The sequence below is a fragment of the Suillus fuscotomentosus genome (assembly GCF_016647785.1).
Source record: "Suillus fuscotomentosus strain FC203 chromosome Unknown F5891scaffold_10, whole genome shotgun sequence".
Classification (NCBI taxonomy): Eukaryota; Fungi; Basidiomycota; class Agaricomycetes; order Boletales; family Suillaceae; genus Suillus; species Suillus fuscotomentosus.
Window position 1 is genome coordinate 714,736 of NW_024539522.1, and position 13,988 is coordinate 728,723.

The 13,988-nt window shown below is 47.6% G+C and overlaps 6 protein-coding genes across 6 annotated transcripts; 1 reads left to right on the forward strand and 5 right to left on the reverse strand.

Moving 5' to 3' along the window:
- Window positions 1-528: 528 nt before the first annotated feature.
- Window positions 529-3,197, forward strand: F5891DRAFT_1207260 (GMC oxidoreductase-domain-containing protein; the record flags this gene model as incomplete). The annotated part of the gene is made up of 16 exons (XM_041369060.1): window positions 529-583; window positions 645-896; window positions 945-1,036; window positions 1,093-1,272; window positions 1,326-1,336; window positions 1,388-1,507; window positions 1,567-1,793; window positions 1,841-1,927; window positions 1,981-1,996; window positions 2,050-2,187; window positions 2,240-2,315; window positions 2,365-2,453; window positions 2,509-2,732; window positions 2,789-2,808; window positions 2,860-2,982; window positions 3,033-3,197. The coding sequence occupies 16 exons, from the start codon at window positions 529-531 to the stop codon at window positions 3,111-3,113; spliced, it is 1,791 nt and encodes a 596-aa protein (XP_041229911.1). The 3' UTR covers window positions 3,114-3,197.
- On the reverse strand, window positions 3,180-4,458 carry F5891DRAFT_41501 (uncharacterized protein). Its single transcript, XM_041371740.1, has one exon. The coding sequence runs from the start codon at window positions 4,065-4,067 to the stop codon at window positions 3,282-3,284; it is 786 nt and encodes a 261-aa protein (XP_041229912.1). The 5' UTR covers window positions 4,068-4,458; the 3' UTR covers window positions 3,180-3,281.
- Window position 4,459: 1 nt separating this feature from the next.
- F5891DRAFT_41500 (P-loop containing nucleoside triphosphate hydrolase protein) lies at window positions 4,460-5,511 on the reverse strand. Its single transcript, XM_041371739.1, has 2 exons — window positions 5,407-5,511; window positions 4,460-5,345 (listed from the first exon to the last, which is right to left on the reverse strand). The coding sequence occupies exon 2, from the start codon at window positions 5,332-5,334 to the stop codon at window positions 4,585-4,587; it is 750 nt and encodes a 249-aa protein (XP_041229913.1). The 5' UTR covers window positions 5,335-5,345; window positions 5,407-5,511; the 3' UTR covers window positions 4,460-4,584.
- A 645-nt stretch (window positions 5,512-6,156) lies between these two features.
- On the reverse strand, window positions 6,157-7,820 carry F5891DRAFT_1014220 (uncharacterized protein). Its single transcript, XM_041360822.1, has 6 exons — window positions 7,736-7,820; window positions 7,452-7,679; window positions 7,289-7,396; window positions 7,202-7,234; window positions 6,962-7,144; window positions 6,157-6,907 (listed from the first exon to the last, which is right to left on the reverse strand). Exons 1-6 carry the CDS (start codon window positions 7,763-7,765, stop codon window positions 6,356-6,358), a joined length of 1,134 nt encoding a protein of 377 aa, XP_041229914.1. The 5' UTR covers window positions 7,766-7,820; the 3' UTR covers window positions 6,157-6,355.
- Window positions 7,821-8,089: 269 nt separating this feature from the next.
- On the reverse strand, window positions 8,090-10,130 carry F5891DRAFT_41583 (kinase-like domain-containing protein). The gene is made up of 13 exons (XM_041371742.1): window positions 10,118-10,130; window positions 9,991-10,057; window positions 9,806-9,935; window positions 9,687-9,749; window positions 9,438-9,632; window positions 9,346-9,376; window positions 9,256-9,293; window positions 8,981-9,199; window positions 8,681-8,929; window positions 8,521-8,624; window positions 8,420-8,467; window positions 8,172-8,363; window positions 8,090-8,120 (listed from the first exon to the last, which is right to left on the reverse strand). Exons 2-11 carry the CDS (start codon window positions 10,011-10,013, stop codon window positions 8,422-8,424), a joined length of 1,098 nt encoding a protein of 365 aa, XP_041229915.1. The 5' UTR covers window positions 10,014-10,057; window positions 10,118-10,130; the 3' UTR covers window positions 8,090-8,120; window positions 8,172-8,363; window positions 8,420-8,421.
- A 564-nt stretch (window positions 10,131-10,694) lies between these two features.
- Window positions 10,695-13,944, reverse strand: F5891DRAFT_1140804 (uncharacterized protein; the record flags this gene model as incomplete). The annotated part of the gene is made up of 4 exons (XM_041364899.1): window positions 10,695-11,153; window positions 11,207-12,715; window positions 12,928-13,222; window positions 13,279-13,944. 4 exons carry the CDS (start codon window positions 13,942-13,944, stop codon window positions 10,798-10,800), a joined length of 2,826 nt encoding a protein of 941 aa, XP_041229916.1. The 3' UTR covers window positions 10,695-10,797.
- Between the last annotated feature and the right edge of the window lie 44 nt (window positions 13,945-13,988).

The window sequence follows — 13,988 nt, forward strand, 5'->3', positions numbered from 1 at the left end:
GATTCTTGCACTGCAACCTAGTTTACCTTGCCAAGGTAAATTTTGTCGTTCAAATCAACTGAACCCCATGGTTACCACATTGATGGTACTTCAAATCAAAACCCTCATGCACACACCCATGTGAGTCTTGTTGTGGAATCCATCTACATGCGTACTCCGAATTATATGTGATGAAAGAATGTTATAACCTGACTTGAAGCGGGTGCTAATGACGTACTACGTACTTAACCTTTTAGGTTCGAAATAATCACGTGATCACACTCGGCGCAATGTGGCCTACGTAGTACGAGAACAACTTGAATGATCAATCACTATCACAGTCTTGTTCGTGTGATTTGTGACGTGTCTCCCTAGCGGCCACAGTTCATTTCGTCGTTTTGCAGATGTACTTACTAATGACAAGGTTCCTGAGGTCTTTTTACGTTATACTGCTGGTACCTTGTTGTCGCCACGGCTTGGCACCCGAACGGTGGCGGAGTGCCAACAGGTTACTACACACTCGCTTGAAAGTAACCCTCCATATCCGATATGTCTCGTCCAACGACTCCAATCCTGTCAGAATTCGACATTGTTTTTGCTGGAGGTAAGCAAATAACATCTTGTAGTGGATTGTCCTCTTCACACCGTGACATTACTCTGTACAGGTGGCACTACAGCTTGTGTTGTCGCAGGTCGCTTGGCTGCATATGATCCCTCGCTCAGGATCTTGATTCTGGAAGCGGGTCAACACACCCTCAATAAACCTATTCATGTCCAACCCTCTCAAGCTCTCCTCAACCTAGCACCGACCAGCACCACGGTTACATTCAACATAGGAAATCCATCTCCTCATCTCAACGGCCGTGCACCAATCGTTTCTTCCGGTCGTTGCGTCGGTGGAGGCTCATGCGTGAATTGTGCGTAGCATACTTGCAGCGATGAACAAGACTCTCATAATGAGATAGTCATGGTATACACCCGTGCACCTGCTTCGGACTATGATGATTGGGGAGTCGATGGTTGGGAATCTGAAAATTTGATTCCTCTCATGAAGAAGGTCTCGAATTCGTTATCAGGATATGTATTCAAATCGCTTATACGTTCAATCTATAGCTGGAGAAATACGAAGTGCAGCCTGATTGTCCAACTCACGGCTATGACGGACCTATCAAAGTGTCATCTGGTGGGCGTAGAGCGGGTATCTTCAACGAATTCATCCAGGTTGGCACGACCTATCATAAGAGGCACTATGCCGAAGATACCGAAGATTTGGAAACCTGCAACACATACAGTGTAAGCTATCATGTTCCTTTCCTATCTGCGACCACTAACCAGATCTATCTCAGCCGTCTCAGAAGTGAGTTCCTTTACTCGTAGTCCATTCGGTTTATTGGCTCATGTAGAAAAGGTACATTGATGGGACAACCGGAAGGCGTTCAGATGCGGCTCACCACTATGTCTACAACCAAGCTCACAACCCGAATTTACACGTCTGGGACGGAAAGCGCGTGAAGCGGATCATCTTCGAGTAAGTGGCCACTTGGGATCACACTTGCAGCAAACGGTTGACGGCTTCCCAAATGAAAGGGACAAACGTGCTGTGGGTGTTGAGTTCACCAGCGATCCAGTGTCTTGCCCGGATGCGAACCAGTCGTCAAGTATTGTAAGAGCATCAAAACTTGTTGTTGTCTCTGCTGGGGCGTTCGGTTCTCCGACCATTCTGGAGAGGTCTGGGATTGGTGCCGGGGCGATTCTCAAACGGTGCGGTATCGAGCAACTAGTGAATCTGCCTGGCGTCGGAGAAAATTATCGAGGTGCACTTTGATACATTTATTTTATGAGCTTGGCTGAGGACGGTCAGATCACTATCTCGTCCTTGTTCCATACTTGGCTGCCGATGAGATCATTACCACTGAGGCCCTCTCCCGTGGGAACAGTATTCTGCAGGGTAAGCATGTTTCTCCTCATGATCTCAGCATCTTTACAACTACTTGGATTTAGAAAGCCTTGCGCAAAAGTTGGTGCAAGTCCTTATTATCACTGCTGGTATCGTGCTGAATGGAATCTCAGTGGCATCGATTCGAAAATCAAGTGGCGTCCTGATGACGAAGAATTGAAAGCCATGAGTCCAGCTTTTCAACCACGCTGGAAGGAGTTCTTCCAGGACCGGCCTGACAAGGCTGTTGCAGTATTTTCTCCGTTTGCGCAGTAGGTGCATATTATTTAACTTTAATGATATGGAAGTTCTCATGACAGCCAGATATTTTTCACCACTCTCAAGGCCGCGATCGAGTATACCACCTACTCGTAACTACACGACTGCCTGTTATTATACAGTACTGCTCTCCGGCCACCCTGTGGTTCTTTTGTTGATCTTTTGATTAGCTTTACCCCGTGTCTGCTGGAAGCGTTCATATCAACGTGACAGAGGACGGCAAAGAACGAATGGACTTTAATACAGGCTTCCTAGACGAGTGAGTGGACGTATCTCATTTAGGGCACTTTGCGTGACCAAGATACTCCGCGTAGTCCATCCGATATTGTTCCTCTCAACTTCGGGTATAAAAAAACACGCGAAATTTTTCGACGCATGGCTTCCTACCGAGGTGAAGTCCCTGCTGATCATCCTGATTTCCCAGAGGGAAGCGCTGCAGTCTGTAGAGAAGCCTTCGGGCCAGTGGAATTGGATGCACCTGACATCATCTACACTGCCGAAGATGACGAGGTGATTGATCGATTCCTCCGCGACACCGGTACGTGCTCAATTGCCATCCCCATTATCACGATGAAATGCTGAATTGAACATCAGTGCAGACTCCATCCCACTCGGTATGTAGGCTGAAGCTTTCATGATTTCTTATCTGATCTTTGTATTTGTAGCTTGGGACTTGTGCCATGAAACCGGAGGCAGATCATGGAGTCGTCGACGCTCGGCTCAATGTATACGGGGTGTCGAACCTGAAGGTTGCAGATCTGTCCATTTCGCCGTTGAATGTTGGCGCAGTGAGTACTGAACCAAGAATTGTTGATGTACGATCTGACGATATACACAGAACACTTATTCGACGGCACTTCTCATTGGAGAGCGGGCTGCGATGATCATTGCTGAAGACTTGGGGATCAATTGTATTTGACAAACGTGCTTACGTAATCGCTGTACAAACATAATTCTTTTTCCTTGAACCAACAAACAACTATACCGGCGATACCATACTTATCTACAATTCGAAAGCCAGGGCCGGTACACTGCATAGTACATGATACGTATAGCGAATCCTTACTGCAGGAGCGAGTCCGTCAGGCTACCGTTGCGTATATGTGAATGTTTTTGCGACTTTCAAAGCCAACGGTGGCTTCATACCACATTGACCCTCGAGGTCCTTCTGTAGTTTATTCTGCAACTTCTTATCCTCCGGATCAGGATACCCCATCCATCGCTTGAACGCGCTGCCTATCTTCTCATGTTTCCATCCCCCTGACACTGGCGCAACAGCTGCATGATTCCGGATCAGCTGACGCACAACTTCTCTCGATGCCTTGTACTTTTCATCCTCATTCCTCAGGGTCGTTACGCATGCATGTCCCTCCACGACGATTTGGGATGCCTCTAACGATGCACAGTTCCGCGTCCACCATTCCTCCATGATTCTCTCGTCCTCGAGGCACGTCACCACCATGACTATGGGGACTCGCCGCCGATATAACACTTCGTGGAATAACTGGTAGTTGCTCCGCAATGCTCCACTGTCACGGCCTTTTTGAACGCAATATATCAACAAACTGGTGCCGCCGCATGCATCAAGCTCGCGGAGAAGGCGGCTGGCATTCTTGATGGATCGGTGATACTCTTCTGGCTCGAGTTCTGGGTTCTCGATGCCCATCGTGTCGAAGACGTTATGCTGCATCTCATCATCAAAGAGCTTGGGTAACGTATATTTGGTCCATGTGAGGGTGCAGCGCTTGAGGTTGGAGCCTGTCTGAGCGATGTTTTTGTCTGCAATGAGGTTTATGAGGGAACTCTTTCCGGCGCCCATTGCGCCGAATATAACGATGTTTTTAGCGCGAATGACGCTTCTCTTTTTCGCCATCGTGATGTGTATAATGGGGAGCTGACGGGTTATGGGAAGTGGTCAGGTGAAGCGAATTGTTCCTTTGGGCGGTCAGAGTTGACGTGACTTTTCCTAGCTATCTGTCAGGGCTGATGCCTTGTATGTACCCTTATATGATGCAGAAGCTTTCTGACACGACTTTTCCGTGCTTTGGATTGATACTTTGGCACGCGGCAGCCGTGCTGCTACGGGCGAAGGCGTAACTGGGATACGTATTGGGTACATCCAGGGCATGCATTATGCGTGCCACCTTACAAACTCCTATACAGAGCCGCAAGCATGAGGTAGTCAGTACGGAGGCCTTGAGTTATAGCTGGGCAGCACGCACAGGAACTGCTGTAGGTGAGCGCGCTCCACGTTGAATTTCCATATCTCACGTTGTAGGAAGATAGCAGAACCGAATATTTTAGTCCCGCCTACCAGTCGTATTACATGGTCATGATGAAACAGCCCCTGTGTCCAGCTATCGTAACGAATAAATGTAGTCAAATTCCCGTCATCTATTGAGTTTTTGAATCACGTCTTTCGCCAGGTTATCATCCATCCCGCAGCGCTTCGTGAGGACTCCAAGAACGTCTGACTTACTTGGACGTCCCGTTAAGAGGTCTTTCAACTTTCCGATGAACCTGGCGAGCCACCCATCTCCTCCATTCCAGTCCACCACCGTATCCTCATGCCTTTTGATCAAGTCCTTCACTTCCCTTCTGGATGCGTCGTACTTCTGCTTGTATTTTGGGTCCAGGTTGCCTGCCGCAGTGATACAAGCATGGTCAATACACTTGACTGCATGGCGGTCGAACGATTCCTTGTTTCGCGTGTACCAATGATCCATGGGATCCTCCCTCTCCAGGTGAGTAACGATAAGCACGACTGGTATCTTCTCCTCGAAGAAAAATTCATAGAATAGCCTGTAGTTGGTGACAAACGTCGGTGGTATTCTGCCTGCCTTGATGCAATACAACAGCAGATGGACTCCTCCGTTATCCCTCAGCTCCTTCATCAACTTGTCAGCATTGGTGACTGCATCGAGAAATCCACTAGGATCCATGCGATTGCCGTCGACCCCGGCAGTATCATAGATGCGATACGGCATGTCCCTGATGTGGATATCATACGCTTGATAGCGCAATGTGCAATGTTTGGTGTCCGGAGAGGTTCTAGCGACCTGGCTGCCTGCGAGGAGATTGATGATGGAGCTTTTCCCGACGCCACTCTCTCCAAAAATAACAATGTTTTTGGAAGACATTGCCAATGGACCTAGCACGGCGGTTCTTCAGTACTGAGTTTCTAGCGAAAAGGGGCATGACGGTGCGCTCACGATTATAGCAAATGTGTTTCTTCTGGCTGGGTGGACAATCTTTGATGAGAGCGATGATTCAATGGATTCTGATACTTATGCCACTGCAAGCACGACACGGTGCACAACGAATGTTACGACCTGCAATGCGAACATGAGGTTGGATATTGACTACCCTTTTTCGTTGAACCCAGAACCCAACTTTGCCGGTTGCAACGTGCAAGCAACGTTGTGCAGTGCTCGTTATGGAATGGAATGAATCATCTTAGACAGATCTGGATTCATAACCGCATAACCTCCGGTGATCCATAGCAGTCGGCCGCGAATCACTGAGTTCAATATGTTGACCCCTACTGCCCCGAGAGCCATATGCCTCGAACCACCGCATAACGCACCAGAGATTATGATGCTCGCTGTCAACAAGCAGACACAATAGACATCACGGTCTCGATAGGTCACTGTCGTTCAGCACGTGCTAGCCTTGCGTTCGCCTCCTGCTTCGCAGAAGTTACCTAGAAGGTTGGCCGGCCGAACCCTTGATCCGGCAACACCAAAAGCAAACTCAATTGGGTTAGCGTTGCTTTCTGGCATGAATATACCAATAGTGTCCACAAATATCAATGACTCCAAGTTGCGATATTAACACCTATAGGTCTCGATGTGATCACAATAAACCTGTGGTTGGTTACGACAACATCCACACGAGCGCACTTCCGTCCCTTGCTGGCTGCGATGCATGGCGGCATCTCATGACTTTGTCATAAACTCCTGCTTGTCTATATTAGCAACCGTCTACCACTGTGTATGAGTAAATCAGATATCTCGTAGCATACATAATACTATGATGTTTGGTAGGAGCATAATTAAATCTAAATCCTTCTATAGTAGCCACAATATCTGAAGGAGTCACGAGTTTACTAATGTGACCTGCACAAGCCACGTCAGAACGCCCCGCTACTACCAGCATCTTCTATGATGTGTGTCTAGGGTATGATGCGTAGGATTCGATGAGGCTGCGTAAAGCGTTTGGATCATCGGGGAGCAAGGTGATGCACACGTGATTGGAAAACTGCATGCCGAGGCGTATCAGGTCCCCCTTGTATTTCGTCCACCAATCATCCATGTTTGTCAGAGACTCCTCCAAACCATCGACCACGGCAGAAATTGATACGCAGCTGGTGGAGCCGACAATGTCAGTGAAATCTTGATATTCCCTGGATGCTGTTGGGGTACTTTTTCCCTTCATGCAATATAGGACAAGAGGCGCCCCACCGTTCCTATACAGCCTTTTATATGATGCTCCTAGTCGCCATTTTGCAATAAATCGCGGGAAGAAACTCATCGAGGAAGAAACTTCCCAAAGTTCGAAACGGCGCTCTCCAAGGGTAACTCCAGCGACACGTTTCAGCATAGGGTAAGGCCCACCCGGCACTGCATCAACAATATTTTGCCCGACAATCAATTGAATGATAGAGCTTTTGTCGACTCCGGTCTCCCCGAATAGCAACACATTCAAAGGAAGCTTGTCGCATGGGAGGATGAGTACATACAGATCAATGTAACGACAAGTGCTCACCAACGTCGAGACTCCGGAAGAGGGTTGAGGTGTTGCAGCGTTTGGACTGGCCCAACTTGGAGGGCGCAGATCCTCCTCGGGGGTTGAATGTGTGATATCACCAGACGCCGTTCTTTGCCCTGCATCAGACATGTCCGACGATGCCCGTCGACGACTGCCCTCTTCCCCGACAAGAGTCGTGTGCTGTGAGAATAATAGTTTGGCCTTACATGAATATAGACAAGCCATAAATGAACCTACATCGTTTATCGAAGCATCTGAAACATTTATCACCTGTAAGGCCGACACATCAACTGACGAACACTGCCGGATCCCAGTACAACGTGCGTTGGTAATGTAGGGAGATAAATCCGATGTCGCAGGGCTCGGTCTGTGTGCCTCGTGCTCGATGAGAGACACCGTATGTTCCCCTCCTAATCCACAAATAGTCTTGTCCTGTGAAGAGCAAAATTCAGCAAGGTAGGCAAAAACCAGCCGTGAATGAACCTACATCGGCTGACAAAGCCTCTAGTTCACTTCTCAAGAAGCCTATGACCATCGAAGCAGATGGACGTAACACCATGGCTGACCAACACTCAAGAATCATATTCCAGCGTGCATCCGTGAGATCGAGCGAATCTGATGGCGCAGGACGCAACATCTGTTCTCCCCCACGAATGTGTTCAGCGACTGTCGACTCATTGGTGACTGTATACCAAGGAGTATACAGAGTCAACAGCTGAGTATAACGATCGTGAGCAATAGTGGGTGCAAACTTGCAAACTTTAGACTTACGTGGAACATGATGCAACCAAAAGAATACATATCATTCTCTTTGGTCGGGCTGCCGCCACGGAGCAACTCAGGCGCGGTCCACCTGACTGCATCAAGTTGAACTTGCGATCCGTCAACCACGCGGTTACCTAAATGGCCACCCAAAATTGTTGCCAACCCGATGTCAGTGAGGCACGCGCGGTATTTCCCATCTGAGATATCCACTAGAATATTGGGCTGAAACTTTCTGTGAGCAGAGATTCAGGTGAAGAAGTTCAACGAACACTAGTGACATCCCCGTGGACGATGTCCAGACCATGAACTAATGACGATCATATCAGTCGAAGGAAAACGAAGAAGGACAGGAAGACGGACGATATTCAAGCGCAGATGCTGTACCTAGAAGCTAATGGGGATTGATATGAAGAATTCAGTCTAGATGCAAACATCGGCTCACCAAATCTAGTTTCGACCTAATGTTCAGTTCAGTGCCCCGTTGTTGGATAACGCCAGGGAGCGTAGTCTCAAACCATGAAAAGACAAGGGCTGGTGGGACTTCAGGTGACCCAAAATCTCTTGCCGTTCCAAGAAGACGGATGATATGATTATGATCGAGGATCGCCCAGGTCTTAGTTTCGCGATGAAATCTCTACCAATTAATATTTTTAAGGATGCATAGATCGCAAAAGAATAACAAATTCTCACTTCTAATTCTTCCTTTGAGATGCTAAACTTGATGATTTTGACAGCAACCTGCAGTGCAATAGTCAACAACTACATCAATGTCACGCCAGCATTAGCCGGACCTTGACAGTGGGTCCTGATGTCTGTTTGCATTCACATTTATACACGTTGGTGAAGTTGCCTCCGAGTCCTGGGACGAGGTCTTTGATTTCACCAATGATTTGACCTGTCAGATCCACTGGTTGATGTAAAGCGGGCGCCTGAATTATTAATAATACATGCATTAGAATTCGCCATCGATTGCGATATGTGCCTAACCTGCGAGTCATTGACCCCAAGTTGTTTTATGCATTCAAGGACTTCTGTAGAATCCGGACGATCCTCCGGCTTCCGCGACCAGCATTTTTGAATCAAGTTCCAGTGACCGTTGAGGATATTCTCGGGGCGTGTGGGAGTGGCTTTTTTCGACAGTTCGACAGAGATTAGAACGGTGTTTTTCTTCTCTTTCCATGGTATATCACCCGAGATGATCTAGGTGGAGAAAATAAAGTTGGGACTACAGAAAGACAAAAGAGATCGCACAAAGAAAATGATGCTTCCAAGGGAATAGATATCACTCATGAAAGTTGGTTTGGCCGCGACCTCTCTCTCTATTCCAAGGACTTCAGGTGCACGCCATCGAGCATTGAGTTCACGTGCCGCAGTCGTCGTACCCCACTGCAACTCTGGGTCTCCTACGACTATCGCGAGACCAAAATCTGTAAGACGTGGATTCCCTTCACGGTCGATCAACACATTGGCCTGAGGCTTGCAAATGAGTGCGATGTCTACAAGAATATAATCGTGCATGCGCATACGGGGTGAAGGTCTCCGTGAACGACTTCCTCCAAGCGAACTGGGTGAGCCTATCAATAACTGAAATAATGCCTAGATAGAAATTGACAGACGATAATTGATGCCGCCAGCGACACCCTTGGACTAGTAGCGTGCAAATAGATGAACGTCTGTTAAATGTGATTGATGTGAATGAGGGACTCACCAATTCAACTCTAGCGGAAGCATCAAGGGTTTTGGCGTACTTCTTGAGGAATTGATCTAATGGCCCGGAAGGCATCCATTCTGAAACAAGAGCTGGCAACGACCCAGGAGGAGAGAATTTTGCAATGCCAAGTAGCGGCACAATATAAGCCGATTCACTGAGCTTAAGCCATACTGCGACTTCCCGATCCATCGCCTACAATGATAGATCATAATGAAGTATCATTTGAATCTGCAAAAGGAAACTTACGCTCTGAAGTTTCTCCAGAGATCTTTGAGGATGAATAATGGCTCGGATTATCTTCACTGCGACCTAGTACTAGATGTTCTATGCACGAACTTAAGATGCTCAGACAGACTGCCACAGACCTCCTTCTTGCCTTCATTGATGGCACACCGATAAACCTCGCTAAACGAACCATCTCCAATTGGAGATCCAAGCTTGATTTGAGACGCGAGGTCGCTAGTGATGATATTGTTGTATATGTGTAGATGCGGCCTCATGGACTGAGTGAGACCACCAGAGGATGTATATTATGGAGTCGCCGACTCACTTTGTAAGCGCATTCTCTTCCATGACTCGAATGTGGGTGCTAAGCGTTGTTCTACAACTTGAAGAGGCTATACACAACGAGATGGGTATGGAGTTAAGTATGCGCTTCAAGTTGCCCATGCTGTTACGTTTATATGTAAGAATTCATGTCAAGGGCAGCATGCCGCAAACTAGTATGTAAGAAGGGCACACGAGTTTGTAGCATGACTTCCGAGGATCCAGCTCGCTTCACAAACAGTGACGCCGGACCGCAGGTTGCCGGCGGTCTTAGGGTGCGCCAGATTAATGGAAGGGTGGCGCTTCAAAGATATGGTAACTAGACTTGTGACCAGTCTGACGTACGCGCGCGAGCAACAAAGAGGGTTGAGGTCGGCAGGAATATAGTTTTAGTGCACACGTCGTCCTATCCTGCCTTGATCCCGCCGGAAGTAATTTAGGGAACTGAGCTAGCTCGGAGTCATGAAGGAACATAACCGTTTTATGTAACAGTCTAAGGGTGTTCGACTTATTAAGTACAAATTTGATCCACGATGCAGAACTTCAACGTTGCAACGTCCAACGTTGCTGCAATTAAACGCGGTTGCAATCGGGTCCTACGTACTCTTCACCACATGTTGCAATTGTCCGATATCTCAATCGTGTCTTGTACATAAATGTAACTCATCAGAGAAAACCTCCTTCACAAAATGGCTCAAAAAAGAAGGAATTTCAGGGAATCTGTTAAACTACATGTATTTCGAGAGTATTTCAACGAATCTGTTAAATTACATGTATTTCGAGAGTATTTCAACGAATCTCGTTATATTCCTCAAACAATAGTTAAATAAGTGTGTCGGTCACTGAACGAGTTTACAAAGAAGCTGGGACAGAGCTCCAGAACGGTACTGCTCGTCCATTCACGAGGTACTACTGCGCCGAAATTTGGAAAAAGATGAACACTCCTGCGGATGTCCGATACATCGATAATGCTTGCAAGATGCTCTCCATGACGCATCAGATGGCAAATTTTGTACAGCCCATGGTGTGATTCAGGTTGCTGGAAGGGTGTGAACCATTCCACATACGCAAGGTGGGCGGGTGGTTTTAGAGGTCCAGCGGGGAATAACAAATTTGTAGCTTGACTTGTCAGCGTGAAGACGACGCGAACTTGCGCAACACGGTATCCTTTTTGGAATAAAGTCAGATTAACGGCCGTGTTCACACAAATGCAAACGCACCATTCACGCCCGTTATCCCACCATCCCCTTCGTTGACCAAAACAGTATCAAAGCGTGCGGGGATCGTGTGCCCTCTCTTGTCCTTTCGCGATGGTTGAGAATGCACAGAATCTACTGTTACACTCGAGTCCTGGAACCCGTGAGCATCGATTGCGTGAAATTTGATCCTGTGGAATGTAGCCACAGCATCAAAGGGAAGAATGATATGAGCAGCCTCTCGTTCCAGTTGCGCTGCAGATAAACCAGGTTGATTCCTGCCAACCACATAACGAGCCAATGCTGCTGTGAAAAAAATGGCGCCATAGTCCTGCACAATGTGATCCAATGGAACACGTCTGATGGTCGGGTGTTTCGTCATCTTGATTGCCCGACGATAATCCATGTCTGGTGGTGGCCTTTCTTGCGAGGCAAGATCACCAACCAGACGCCACTTAACAAAGTTATCATGCCACAACATCTTCTCACGTCTTTCGAGCCAGAGCGTCATTTGACTATACTCGTCTTTATGGTTGGTAGCCCTATAAGCATCCTTCGTGAGGTCAATATGTAAGCATTCGGTGTACTCGGTGTTGTAGTTGTCGGTCGTGCCATACATTTTGATTATATGTACATAGTGACGGAAGGAATGAAGCTTCGGGAGGTTGAAATTCGATCGGATCCCAAGATCAAGGAAGATATCCTTGTTATCGTGAAAGTGTGTCAAGGCATCATCGAGCAGTGCTAGAGTTTGATCTGTGTGAGAAGGGTATTGAGCAAGGTAAAGGAAATCAAGGATGCCGCGAATGGCACGAGTAAGGCGACCATTATTGAGATTTCCAGGCAACTGTATGCCAATGACAATACCGAGCAGGAAGCGACAGATCTGGTTATGCTCTGTTCCACTAACACGTGAGAGGTGACTGATTCCTTTCAGAAACAAGCGGATGTTGTGGTTTGGGGGAAGCCTACGACAACGAGCGTCGATCTCAGCTTCGCTACATGCCTCCTTGATCCACTCAGTGAGGTGCTTTATGATACCCTGGTAGAGCTGATGCAACACATCCGGCGTGATGGATTGGAATATGTTGGTGTGCGGGAGATCCAGCCAGAATGGTTTGAAGACAGGCTTAATGCCACACTCCTGGCACGCTCGTCTCCACAGGTCATAATCCTCGTCGACGAGGGACAATGCGGCAAGAATTGCATTGAGGTCTCGCAGGTTTACCGGGAAATGCGGACTTCCCAACTCCTTGTGTGGGACATCACACTTCGGGCACTCTCCTGACTTTACCCCAGTCGTCAACAGCTGTTCTGGGTAATCTGCAGAGTAACAAGCGACAATCGGATGCCCTCGACGCACAGCACCATCCCCACTGGCCATAGCAACGCCATCCTCGCCAGGGACTTTCAGAGGCTCAAGAATGCGGCGCAAACAAGCGTGAAACAAATTAGTTGCCGTTCGACGCCTAGCAGCCTTGTTTGTGATATGATTGAGTTTCGAAGTTGGTAGATAGGCAAGCAGAATCCACGCTTGTTTAGATGGTTTTCGACGGATCTCCTTCGGAATATTGCCTATTGTCATGTAGACAGGATAGGCAGATTTGTTTCTAAACATAGTGACCTGTGTCTTGTCAGACGAAAGGATAATGGGTATGACTGTTGCTCCCGGTTTCTTTGTTTCAAGTTCTTTCTAAAAGAGGTTCCATTAAGTTCAATATGACTCGAACAGATTGTCTGACGACTTGCCTGGGTGGACCACCACCACTTGCCTGTATGGATATCATGATACATTCGGATAGTCTTGTCGGCATCGGCATAATGGCGTTCAGGAGCATAGTTGAGATGTGGTGAGAATTCAGGATCTGAATAAAGAGCTTTGACACACTCCATGACGTCACACGAGTAAACATCAAATGCCTCGTCTGCAACAATAATTTCTTCGTGTTTGAAACGCGGTCGTTGACATGGTAACTGTCGGTCGATAATTTGATTGAGTTCACAGGAGTTCTGGTATGAAAGACCCAAGGCTTCACAAAGCTATATAAATGTCATCGTAAATATCGGCCCATCATGATCCAATTGAGAAAGCTCACACCATCGATTGCGAGCAGCTCGGAAAAAGCAGTTGAGCCAGAACTACGAAGTTTTGCCCACTTTGCGACCTCGTAATCTGTGCGAGACACGAAGGGGGCCCAAACGTTTTCTGCACCTTGCAGTACATTCTTATAAGACTCGAAAGCTGTAGTGTGGGAGTGGTGGACTGGAGCACCTGCATGGCGCCTTGGAAATTTCTCAACAATGGGCTGGTGACCAAGGGGCGCCTCTGCTTCTTGTCGTTTGGCTGGGAGTGATTGTGACAGTGTGTCCGAGTTGTCCGAGTTTTCAAAATCATCCCCACCATTGATATCCTGCTGGACAGGATCTGCAGGGTGTTCCCACCCATGCTCAAGCGCTGTGTCATGATACTCTTCATCCTCTCCATCAGATTCCAAGGGGAGCTCATTGTGGTTATCGTCTGGCCATTCCAGATCTTGTTCATCGTAGTAGCCAAAGTAGTCTCCTGTAAATTCTGCATCTCCTCCATTGAGACTGTCAGTATCTCCATCCTCTGCAAGACCATCAGAATCGTTATCGCTCGACTCTGGAAAAAGACCAGAAAGTTGTAGTTGAGCGGCGCATGATGGATTTATGGTCTGGGCTAGGTAATGAGCGTATCCAGTATGCTCGAAGTTTTTAGCACAGCCTGGGCAAGTGTTCATTCTGACAGTAGAGAAACAGGTGAGAAACAGGCATAGATAAAGAG